This window comes from Struthio camelus, chromosome 1 (assembly GCF_040807025.1).
Source record: "Struthio camelus isolate bStrCam1 chromosome 1, bStrCam1.hap1, whole genome shotgun sequence".
Taxonomy (NCBI): Eukaryota; Metazoa; Chordata; class Aves; order Struthioniformes; family Struthionidae; genus Struthio; species Struthio camelus.
The window spans coordinates 177,340,231-177,353,352 of NC_090942.1; the positions used below are offsets into that span (position 1 = coordinate 177,340,231).

A 13,122-nucleotide genomic window follows, 5' to 3' on the forward strand; every position below is an offset into this window, starting at 1 on the left:
TCTCCATTAAAAGCCTCAGCACCGTCTTCCAGCTTTCCTTCCTTATGCTAACCATAAAAGGCAGTCTCTTACTGAAATACACTTCTAAAAGACAAACTTCAGCCACTATTAAATGATCACTTCATTCATGGCACAGGTCCCAGTAGCCTACGCTGCACCTCTCCAAGCCTCCCGGTCACTTCAGTCTGAGTCAGGATGGCTAAAGTGACTAGTTTCTCCAACACGGCTACAGATTTCCTTGTGACCTCTCACTCACTAGCTCCCCTTAATCTAAATTCCTCAAAACTCCCTTTTTGCCTACATCTGATTTCTTCTGCTATTTTCTCCTTTGTTCTTTCATATTCCAGACCTTCCATTTAAACACAACAGATCTTTTAAACTTTGATATAGGGCAGGACTTCTGTTCAGAGCCGACCATAAGGCAGTGGGACATCAAGCAAAATACTGGTGATTCACCATGAGGTTCAGTGCTATAATAAAAGGAAAGCTACGTTTTTTCTTTTTTTCCTCCTCTCCTTCTACTAATACTTCCATTTATATTTAGCCAAACAAAACTTAAATGATAGTGTATGACAGAATAATTGATGTTAGTGAACTGAATTATAACCAGGCTTCAAAATCTAGCACTTCTCAGGTACGACTGAAACTCAGGTCAAAACAAAAATGAGTCAGAAACTAATCTCTTGCATACTAAGACAGTTCTTAACTAACACGCCAGTTTCTTTAACTTCCTCCCAGGAGGCCTAACTTACTTTCACTGGTAACAAAAGACTTTGGACTTTGGCCTCTAGAAATAAAGGCTAGGGCATTAATTTCTTATTCCTGCTCTCTTGTTTATTTTTTGAATGGGAAGAATGCCAAATTTAGCAAAAATCTCATGGTCACTATTGCAGAAACACTTACCTTGTACAGTTCTCTATCCTCTCCCTACTTTGTATGGTTAAGTTACATCCCCTGCAAAAATGGTTTTGGGTAACCAGAACTGTACATAAGTATCAAAACCATTCCAGGTTTGTTCAAGGAAACTTGAACAAAGTGTTTCCTAGTATTTGCTTTTCTTTCTCTTGAGTTCCTACATCTGCTTCAAGCAAAACAGTAAAATCTAGGCCTAAAAACAATATATCCTACATAAGCACCAATAAAGAGTATGTTAATTTTAAATGCCGTCCTAACATCGAGATCTAACTAGTGACTCCAGTCTTCCAAGTCTCCCTCCCCTAACATCTAGCTTCTTCAGAAAACATTTACATTTCCTGCTTCTTTTGGCAGTGTTCTATCATTTTACAGGGTTTTGCCTCAGGGTTTAAAAAAAAAAAAATAGAGAGATATATATAACAGATTTCACAGAGCAACCAAGTACAAAAAGAAAAAAAAAAAAGAGAGAGAGAGAGAGAGGTAGAACATGTATAAACAAATACTTGAAAAGCTGTCAGACAATACATGAGAAAATACCTCTCTCTCAGCTACAGAACGTTGTAACCAAGACATAAGTTAATATGGCACTAACTAGCAGGTAAATACATTTACCACTCAGGATTCAATAAGTTGGAGTCCATAAATCATTCATAAAGCTCAACATTTTTAACAGAAACTATAGCTGAATAACCTTGATAAAACTCCTGTCCCCTGGGTTTTTTTAATTTTTGTTCAATTGCCACTCTTTGGAAGGTATGTTCCTCTTTTTCAAAAAAAAATTAGAGTTACTAAATAAAATAACTCCAACTAAAGTCTGATTAACGTTAGTATGAACATCAGAGCAGAAACATTAAATACAAAGTAATGAATTCCAGGCTAAATTATTTCAACATTCATTTAAACTATCAACAAAATCTATTAGTATTTCAACCTGTCCTATTTCAAAATGGTGCACTGTTATATGATTCCCATCACAAATAGGCATCGCATTAATGAGTTACTTTCTGAATTCTAACTGTACAGTCTTTGAAAGAAAATGAAACTTCTACTAATCTTGCTTTATATTTCTGAATGTTTTAAAGTCCAATTTAAATACAGAACTCCAAGGACGACACTTCACCAGGAATAACATATCAGAGCCAGTATTCAAAATGCCTGATAACTGGAACTATAACTTACATATTCCAGAAGCCAGCGGGAACTTTTGCTAGAGGCATAGCTTTGGTGTTTTTTTTTTTTTTTTTTTTTACGTTTGTTACATACATTGCTCAAGCACAGAACAAAGCAGCATGCACAAGTTGCTCTGAGCCATAGTTTTTAGCTACTGTGCATGCAGAAAATTTAAACAACAGGCAAAAAAAGCGTTAAGAACGTTCAAGCTTTTATAAAACTTACCCTTGCTCATCAGAAAGCTTTTGAAACAGTCTGAGAAAGTGGAAACCAAAAGAAAAGAAAAGATTCAGTGTCTTGCTTGATATTCACAACGTTAACACGATCAGTACACCAGCATTCTCAGTGAAGGGGAAACTGTGAAAGGTTGAGGACTAGCCAGCATGGAATAGCACATCGGAGACCTGACACTAGTCAGAAACACATCAGGACTTGCACGATGTGTAAGTTGGGCAGAAAACCCCGACAAAACAAGGCTGCCTGTAAGTTTCCAACACTTCCAGTTTTAGAAACATGGCATGAATAGAGCCTTGTAGGAATTCTGCATCACTTATTCCAGTGCTGTGAAACAGCACGAAGCTCGAAAGATACTTATTTCGAGAAATTAAAATTCAAGCTGTCTTGTATCCCAACAAGAAGGAAGCCTGGTGCACAAAGGCGGTTCTCGCGTCATGTTAATTCACCCAACTCTAACACTAAACACAAGTAATACATGGAATGGATAAACATAAAAGGCCCTATTTTAAAGTTTAGGGCATCAAGTGGAGACCCAAATACATCCAATGTGATCCAAGAGGATTTTTAGTGGACTTGAATATGAGCATCTTATTCTATCGAATTAATTCTTAGAACGTGGAATCCTTTCAAGCATTTCAGATATTTCTCAGTGAAGCTTGCACTTTGTTAACAGCATTAAGCTTAAATATTAAATACAACGACATCTACAACAACATCAAAGTATCAACTGGAACATGAAAGTGTCTTAGTCACAAAGCAAGGATGCACAGCTGGAAGAACTGCAACTTGCAATGCCGTATTTTCAGAGCTAATAAAATATTCAAAATCCCACTCTCCCACAGTAAGCACAAAATGGAAAGGAGAGCTAGAAAGTAGTTCAAAATAGACTTTAGTTGTAGAATAAGAAATTTTGAGTATGCCAGAAAGGTTGAGGACTGTACCAGATATAAAAGTAGCAAAAAATACTGGAAGAATAAGTACGTCTCAGTGGAATTTAAAACTGCATGCACACACACCGCGTACACACCATGACTATGCGGGGCACAGCAGTGCTAATATTTTTCCACTTCACGTGGTAGGTCAGTTTAGGAGCATTCTCAAACTCAGGTGCAAGCAATACTATCACAGTGCCCATTTCCAGAATTTGTCATCAAAACATTCATGTATTTCAGAGGTGTTTTTACCATTATATTAGGGAGGGGAAAGAAAAATATATATGTATTTCTAGCCTCTATAATCTTTTGAATAAACAGTATTCCTGTTCAACTATAGAAAGAAACTTTTATAAAACTTTGATGCTGAAGGAACCATAACATACTTAGGCTGCCATTTTAGAGAGAAAAACCACAAAGCATCCTAATTTTTGTTGAAAATATGGTATTGCAGTCAAGAGCTTCTGTTCAAAGCAAATAAAAAGCTGGTCCAGGACTACACAAACAAATTGCAGTTTTGCACTCTACGAATGGTTCAGCACAAGATGATGCTTTTCTGAATTGAAACGGTTCAATTAATTCGAGCACAATCCGTGCAGGACACAACCTGACCTCTCCACCATCTGCCGTTTCTTGTGTCTAACTTTGCTGGCCTCCCTGATCGCCTCCCACTTCTTCCAGTCTTCTTCGCTGCATGGACCTGGGATAAAATTTACTGGCTGCACGTTGCTTCCCACTTTCCAAGATTCAATCTTGCGAGTCAACATATCGTCCTTCTTATGTCGGGAAGACGGTGACAACACCCTACCATTGCTCGCTCTTTCCTCCGGTGTTGTGCTTTTTTCAAGTAAACACAAAAACTTGGACCGGATGTCCTCTGGAAGACTCCAAGGGTCAGGAAAGAGGGCAGGGTGATATTTGTCTGGAGCACCTGACAAAGGCACCTCTTTTTTCTGAGAGAGGATTTTCCGAAAAATCATGTCATCTTTTTCCAAATCTGGAATCACAGGTTGGCCTTCTCTAGGTTGCAGAATTATTTCACCCTCTAGGGGAGACTCCTGCTCAGGGAATTTTTTAAAATACTCAGGGTCTTGGAGTACAACTTGATTCACGTGGAAAGCCCCTGTTTTCCGGACAAACAGGTCATCATTTTCTAAATCTGGATACAGATATCCATTTTCATTGTCTCCTTGTTTGCATCCTGGTACAAAGGAAATATTCTTTCTACATTTTATGAGCCTAGGACCAGAAGTAGGATCGATTTTGGTCTTTGTTTCAGAAGACAAGTAGTCAGAGTATTTTTGCAGAGCCTGAAGTAACGAAAACTGACTGAAGCATATAAAACAAAAGGAGGGAAGTAAAATATCATTAACTAGTAAGAGACAAGCAGATCACAACGTATTGAGATATACATTTGGTTTAGACTTGCAGTATCGCAAGCAGTACAACTATACCACTTGGCATTCACCACTAACTACAGCATAGCGCACATCAGCTGCTGCAAAATGGCACCACAACATCCTAACCTTCTCCGAAAAAGCACACTTGCATGCCCACACACAAAGCCAGTAACCCTATGCAGCACGTTACCCTTTTGCATTTACACATTGCAGAAGACCAGCAACTTATGATGACATTAAAAAATCCCCAGAACAACAACACAGGATGCGACTTAATTCCATTTAGCTGTTGCATAACCAGCCATTTCCTTCCAATGCAGCAAAAATACAGCTCATGCAGCGAAATCAACCTGGGCTCATCAGAAGCCTCCAAGATCCTTTCTTCTGCAATCTGTGACAATGATTTTCCCACATACTCAGCAGTCGGTTTATAGTTTTGATCCCTTCTGCAACTGCTGTTCCACTCAAAACTTGGTCTTGGTTGATGACCAAGAATGGCAGAGCTTTGTCTATAAGCAAAATCCTCATCCTCAGAATTTGATTTCTTTCTACTGTGCAGCAGCACAAAGAAGGGAATAGAGGGAAAGAAAAAAAAAAAGCACAGTAATTGAGTAAAACGCACAACGCCAATGGTGCAATAGTTTACTGGAAATAATATCTCAATTATTTTTTGCAAATAAGAAAAAAAACATACCCTGCTGCCACACAGGCAATAAAGACGAACAATGAAAAATTCATACAACCACACTTTGTTTATAGGTTTTGCACACAGGAGAGAAACAGGAGCATGCATAAACACGCACCTGAACCCTTGAATCTCTTTATACCAGGGTTTGAAAGAGGATTTCCTGATTTTTTTCCACAGCAGTTCTTCTTCTGGAGTCCAGAACTTAGGAAGAAATTTGTCAAAAGAAACCACTGTGTTTGGTGCTGAAGAACTTAGCTTGCGAAAATAGAGATCATCTTTTTCAATGTTTGGGATGCCTATTGATTCTTCTTCATCCTCATCAAAATAGCCAGATAATTGTGAAGGAATGTTAACTCTTGGCTTGTTTTCCACTTTAGTATCCAACTGCCTCTGCCTCCTTTGGTTACTGTTCAAAATACCCAATCAGTTAAGATATTTTAGGAGCAACTTGACATAAAATATGCAAAAGACATGCTTTTTGGCTTAAGACTTCAACCTTGTGAATGAAGCTAATTAGTTCTCAATTCCATCACTGCAGCACCAGGAGGGGAAAAAAAAAAAAAAGTTAAATGGTTATAAAAGCATCCTACTGCCTCTCACAAAAACAAAGTTTGACAGAAAAGGCAAAGTAATTTATCAGCTGATTAGAAGGCTAATTTTACGGAGTTATTTATAGACTGCAATTTAGGTAACACAATAGTTACTGAATCTTGGATTAGTATCTCTGACCTCAGAGGTTCAAGCATTGTGGCTAATGGACCAGCTGGATAACTTTCCCGTGAGCAAGATTTAGGAGAGTCATTGCGCAACATGAAATGATGTCCAGGTGCAACAGAGCTTACAGGGCTCTTTCGGATTGGAAATCTACGTTTTGCTAAGTCATCCATAACCACGTCGGGCAGCCTTCTTTCATCTTCTGAATCAGAGCCACTGTCATAGTCATAGATCATCTGGAGGGAAGGTGGATTTGTGAGCCCACATTCTGCTCTGCTATTTTGGCAGGAAGCTACAGGATTCCTTTCACAGCCACTGAGGTTGACCAAAACAGGAACAGAATGAAGACAGTGAAGTCACGAAGGTAACGACGAAACCCAAGAACTGCCCCAAAAATCTCAAGTGTACACATTTACAAGTCAGCAAATCACTACCACACTTTGGAAACCTTTAACAAGAAGCTAAAATTGTATGTCTAGCGTACTTAAAACTGCATTGAAGATCATTTAAATCCCCTCTATCTGAGGTCTGAACAACCTTAAAACACTGCTCAAAAATTAGTGGAATGAGTTAAAGGAAAAAAGGAAAAGAAAGCTTAAGACATGATAACTCAAACGCTTTACCTTGAATTGCAACAATAGCAGCTTTTCTTTAATAAATTAAACATTTAGGGGGAAAAAAAAAACCCAGAAATCAGGAAGTCTGCTTTACTAAGACTGCATACCAGTACCTTGAAAATGTTCCATCTGACTCAGTGTAGACTGGACTTGCCCAGCTCCTTCTGTTATCCTCATTCTTCTCTGTCCTTTTCTTCCTTAAGGGTGCTGGCACATATGTTGACTGCTTGTTTTTGTTGGGTAAGAAGCGATTGAAGTCAGTAGTAGGTTTCGGTTCAATTACAGCAATCCTGCGGTAGGACCTGTCATCTTTATGGGAGTCATGCATTTTGAAAGGCAGTTCAGAGTCTGTGTCGCTTTCACAACCTTAGGAAAAGGAGAGAAAAGGGACGACACAAAAATTATTCTCTAGATTTAAGCTTCTAGCTCGAACTTAGATTGAAACGTTGTAAGAGTCACGTCAGCTCCATATTTGAGATGTTTCTGCTGCAAACTTGCTGAGCTCCTGACAGGACAATAGCAGAGGTATTTTTAGAAATTTCTCATCAAGCTGCGATAAGGTCCATTATGCTGAGCCTGGTTTGCTACATTCATTCCATTCTTTCGCTATCACTGTTCCATACAGGAAACAGAGTGCTAATCTCTGGATCGAAGCATTAAAATAACACAGAAGTTTTTAATTAAAGACATACTTGCCACTCAAATTTACTAACAAACCCAGGCTACTAGCAAACAATTAAAAAATATACCCATCACAGCAGATTCATATCCATGTCTTCCCATGGGTATGTCACATATGGTAGCATGACTACTTAGTGCTTCTCTCATATCAGATATGCCCTGTGTAGCCTTGGCAATGATTTTATACCATACACACTGAACAAAATCCAAAAGCTCGCTATCTTTATAACCTTAAAATGTAATAGTAACATGTAGTTAAAGTTTGCAGGAAAACACAGCTTAGAGTATAACTGCAGGAACCAATTTCACAAGCTTCCTTCTTGTTATGTTTCTTTCCGTGACTAACTAATAGCCAAAGCAACTACTATTATTCAGCTTTTAACTTAGGTGAGAAAAACCCCTATTTGCATTCAGTACAAATGAAGTGAACACCTGGAGGTTGGACATCATATCCATTTAAGGGACAAGGCAATGCATGTTCGCAGCTGTTGCGGTGACAGGTGATAGGCATAGGGACCTGACTTATAACAATTTCTCTTCCAGCACTGCTAAAAAATACCCACCACATATGCCCTAAGATGGCAGCGAGAGCAAGAGGCCCAACCACTCCATGCAGGAACAGTCACGCGGGCATTGCTTGGTTTCTACCAACTGTTTAAGGTCAATATTTGCTTATCTTAAATACAACTGCAGCAGGCTCTCTAGAGATGCCTTTCAAAACGGTTTAGATGCTAGAGCACTCAAAGTACTAGATCCATACGCTGTCTTCTCCCGCGCTCACAAGACACAGACTAACTAAAGATTTAAAATGGGAAAACATACCTTCACTGCCACCTTTCAAGGTTATATCTGATGAAAAGCTTGTGGAGGATCGTGAACCAAAAGAGTCCAAGCTATCAAAGGAGTCGTCTCTTTTATGGCTGGCTGAAGATGAAAAGGGCTCTGCCCGGTCAATGTACCAAATATCACCGTACCCACTATCCCTGCCACTTCTGTTCAGATGGCTGGACTCTTCGAGTGCCTACAGGAGTAAGTTTTGAAAGGCCTTTTGCAATAATTTAAGAGGTAAATACTACTAATGAGTTCAAACTCAAACATATTTTTTTTTAAATTCATTTGTATGCAAATGAACTTGAACAAAGACTATCGTAAACCCCTAAAAACTACATATACAAAATCTTGGATAGCAGGTTCAACACAAGGCCTTTAATTTCTCTTATCTCAGAGCTCTTTGCAATCTACCAAATGAATGAGAGCAGAAGGGTTCTGAATTTCACGACGATACTGGCAGCAGAACTCCTCACATCAGGTAAAAATCATTCCTTTCACATGGACTTTAGATAGCAAGAAAAACAAACAAAACAAATCACCATGCTCTCCAAACTAAGAATAATAATTCTTAGTTAATTTAGAGATAATTTAGACTTGATGCTGTAACTTACAGCAAACTGTAATATACAAAACGTTCAGGTTTTTTACTTACCATTCTTCTTGGATGTCTTACCTTAGTCAATGCTTGTCCTAACAACTTCTCAAATGCTTTAAGATTGAGGTATGGACCATTATAATGGGGGTTACTTTGTGCTTTTCTCCCAAGCCAGTACAATGTAATCAGAACCTAGAAACAAAAACCGTCAAATATAAAGCTCATACAGTTAGCTATCAAAGAGCATACAGACATAAAGAACTTGAGTATGCTGTTAGAGATGTTTTCCACAACCAAGTGTAAAATCTTGTCTGCACCATTAGCTACTATCTCCATTAAAATCAATTAGTGTTTTGATGCATCTAACGTATCTCAATTAAGTAAATTTAAGGACTGTTTCCTATTAATACATGTATTTGGAAAAGTCAGCGGGGCAGAGATCATAGCAACATAACACTAATTTACATCAGATAAATGAACAGCTGAAGAATAAGGTAAGCCTCACATTGCCATGAACAGAAGTGTTTTAAAAATACTAAATTGGAATTAGTGTGAAATTGTTTTAGAAAGCATTAAAGTAAACGTGTCTTACATTTTTCACTCTTCTATCGGTCTCCTCTGGTCTGAAGCACGGCAGGGAAGGAGAACACAAAAAAAACAAAACAAAAACAAACTTTAAAGATCTCTGACTTTGAATTCTATTATTATTCAAGATTTAACATGTCACAAGATAAAATAAATTACCATTTAAGAAGACCAATTAGAGGCTGGTATAAAATATGGAACTGTGACTGCTCCAAAAGAAATAAAAAGCAATTAGCTTTGAATTCACAGCCATAACTCTGTACCATTTCAATCATTACACATAAAGCAAGACACTAACTGCTTTATTATAGTCTGTGATTTGAGAAGAACCATACTCTAAACTTTTTTTTAAATTAGCTAAGGTTTTTAGTCAGCCACAAAATAAAAGTGGAAAACAAGCTAATGACTTTTGGTGATGGTCAACCCCTATTAACCCTCTGTCGGCTGCAGACAAAGATCTTTAGTTCCATATGTAAGCAGATTCAAATGTTACTTTTTTCATGGTTATATATTTTCCAAAATATTTGTCTTCAATGCATAGAATGTTTTAGCCTAAAGAGAATTTTTCAGACAAAAAAAAAAAAAAGTATCTGAAACTGGGACACAGAGAGCGTGCTGTTGTAGGCTTGGAAGGAGGGTTCTGGTTTGCTTTTAAGTGGGATACATATTTCTGAGGGGCAGGGGGGCTTAAGAACGCGAACGCTAACGTTAGTAAGTGTTTTTTAAATTACTGATTTATGGCATATTTCTCAAGCGTACCAACACATCCCTCCCAAACATGGGTGCCACAGGTTCACTCTGCAGTTGTAAGCATCCACAGCCAGGCCTCTGAGAGCAGCTGTAAAACCCTCTCGATGGCAGTCCCAGCAGTTCAGAAAAACAAATGGCCTCTCCTACATCTAAATAACTTATCTGTTGCAGACACTGTTGGTCTGAAGCTGGCTCAGCAGCAAACCTCACACGCAGCATGGTGAGCGCATTCAAACAAAAACAAGTAGAATTAACATATGGCAGCAGAAAGACCTATATAGGACACCATAACGGATCAGACCAATGATTTATCAGGTCATCTCCTGTTCCTGGCTGCTTGAGAGCAAGTTAATCAAAGGTTTGCAAAGAAAAGGTACAAGAAATTGGTCAGCGGACAGTCGAGAGGTAGCACAATCCTGGTAGTGCCAGGTCAACGTAGACAGCACCCTTCATGGAAATACGTTATTCAGCACAGCCTATCAACTGGCTGGGACTCAGCCCCCCCTGTCTTTTTGCTTCCCAGTTTGAGAGAATCTGCTCTTCTCACTCAGTTCAGCTGGACCTGCCATGCCCATCCACTATATCATAGGGAAACCAAACTACCAATCATATAAAGTCATGAGACGCATCTGACCCGCATGATCCCCGTCTGCCACTTCCTCAACATCCCATCCCAAAGATTTTGCTGATTCTGTAGCAAGTACCCTATATCTTATGGATATGGGGGAATGCTTTTCCTTTAATGTGAAATATTCACATTTATTTTTCCACTATCCTTCCCAAAATACATTGTTGTCCTTTTTTACTGGACATGATACTGTAGAAATTGTACTTCTCCCTTCCCTCAGCATGTATCTTTCCTCACAGATGTTCATGCTGTGGCTGCTACCTAACGTACTGACTAGAGACAGGTTGCTTTCTCAAGCAGAGTATGGGAAATTGTTCTCCTAGCACTATGCATCAGTATTATACTTTCCACATCTGATTGTGGGGCATTTTAAAGGCTTACATTCTTTAGCTTCAAAGTCTAGGAACCTTTCAGCAGGGCACAACTTCTTCCATTATTTGCAATTACAAAAGCAGAAGTCACGTGTGCCCTTGCTGAGGGTACCTTAAACTTTGCTTCCAAATAACAGTCTAGTAAGTAATTAAAAGTCCTGTCGGAAGTCCACTAGAGCCTATGCCCGAGAGGTTTCTGGTCGGAAGCTCTATGACTCAACATGATGGCGTTCACTTCTGCTGTTCACAAGTTCTGTGGGATCATTTAGGTCAACCATTTGCAATAGGAGGAACATTCAGCTGTTTTTAATGTTTCAATACATTCTGTATACTTGAATAACTGTAACTGTACTATGCCTGTATATTTTTGCTATAAACACTACAAAACTTAAAACTTTGGAAATTCAAGGAAAACAGTGAGCATAGCTGAGCCCCAAAATACAGGGAGAGAAATTGTCCACGAGCTTGAATGAGAGACAACACTCCCCGCGTCTGTTTGCCACACTAAGGACAGAAGCAGGTTGACAAGTTGTTTAGTCCTATTGAGTAGAGTTTTTCCGCATCTATGCTTTCACTTGCATTGCTACTCTCCTCTGAGTTACGCCTATTAATTTCTGAGCCTTTTAAACATCTTGTCACAATAGACACAAGTCTGAGCGTAAGAAAAAAATACATACACACACACACAAAACTTCATGAAAAATGAGCCTGCAGCAATGAACTGCTCGCTGATGTAGGATTATGTAATTTTTTGATGGTCTCAAGTAAGGAGGGGGTGACAACGAAGGGGAAATAATTCTGAATGATTAATGCCTTGTCCTAGAATTTGTGTAAAACAAATGCTACTATAATTTCTGCCAAGCAAAAATCCTGCATAAAGAGGCAATGCTGCTGTCTCACTGGAAGGCCTTACAAGTCAGTTGTCACCTAGAGACTTCACAGGTGCCTCTCCTCCACGTGTTTACAACTTGTAAAAGACGTAATTTGGATTCACTTGCTTCAAAACCTCTTGCTATCTTCTTCTGAGTGAAGAATTGTACATGTACCTCCTGGCCAAGCGCAAAATGCAGATCTGACTAATGCATGCATAAACCACTGCTTAGTTACTAGTCAATACATCACATTTACAATAGTCTGGAAAATGCCTATTGGATGTAAATGTGCTGCAAACTGAAAAGGAGCTTTTAACAGGAATGATTTCTTTTTCTCTCTCTGTCAGCACTAACTTAAAAGAGTAAGATTTCAGCTCAATTGCAGTAAATGAAAACGCAACATATAATAATCAGTCAGATTAAACAGAAGTTCTCCTTGTAAAGCGCTATCAACAAAATGCCAGTACTACGCAGCACCACTCAAAGCATTCAGTTGAGGTCTTATGCATAGACCTGAACAACTAGTGTTTATACCACCGTGTCCAAAATAGAAGTCATAATCGGCAACAGCCTTTTCTCAAGCGTGACATGCTGCATGATGGTTGGAGCAAGGGCATGAATCTGTCTTCTCTGATGGCCCCTTGCTACCCAGTGGCTAGTGGCTCCTCTTCACTCTGCGCCCCTACTCTAATGCTGGCTCCAAGTAGGCCCAAGCAACTCAGTTTCTCACACTGTGTTTGAAGAAAAACAGTTGAGGATGAAGTGCAAGAACTTCAGCGATGTGGCCTTTAAGCTTTTTAACACTGCTGGACAATTATAACTGTATCTTGAACATGAGCCTATAGTATCAAAACGCACATGCAGCACTCGTTTCACAGATGTTTGTCCTGCATAAGCTGTTCTAGGAATTGGAAAGGCAGCCAGCTTGCTGAAGTATCTTCATCAATGCAAATAAAAAGCAATTCTATAGAGGACTGTTACAAAGTAGTCTTCGTTTTGACTATTTCTCCCAAAATCATGACAGAGCCTAGTCAATGCAGACTATATTCTTCATGAATATATGTTATTCTATGTAATCTAATCAGTGGATTGAATAAATGATTGTCACTGTGCTGAAATTTGTAACTGGGAGGCTG

General features: G+C 38.9%; 1 protein-coding gene across 32 annotated transcripts in view; it reads right to left on the minus strand.

The window, feature by feature from the left end:
* LMO7 (LIM domain 7) overlaps positions 1-13,122 on the minus strand; it is a 134,836-nt gene that overhangs the window by 37,180 nt on the left and 84,534 nt on the right. For 14 of the 32 annotated variants that reach the window (XM_068929609.1, XM_068929607.1, XM_068929605.1 and 11 more), the window contains 8 exons: positions 9,373-9,403; positions 8,859-8,972; positions 8,177-8,375; positions 6,787-7,039; positions 5,458-5,748; positions 5,005-5,205; positions 3,867-4,583; positions 2,311-2,340 (listed from right to left, as the gene is read on the minus strand). In XM_068929609.1, coding sequence (XP_068785710.1) covers positions 2,311-2,340; positions 3,867-4,583; positions 5,005-5,205; positions 5,458-5,748; positions 6,787-7,039; positions 8,177-8,375; positions 8,859-8,972; positions 9,373-9,403 — 1,836 coding nt within the window. The remainder of the gene's footprint in view (positions 1-2,310; positions 2,341-3,866; positions 4,584-5,004; positions 5,206-5,457; positions 5,749-6,786; positions 7,040-8,176; positions 8,376-8,858; positions 8,973-9,372; positions 9,404-13,122) is intronic. The other 18 variants (XM_068929626.1, XM_068929624.1, XM_068929622.1 and 15 more) reach the window with 3 other exon arrangements.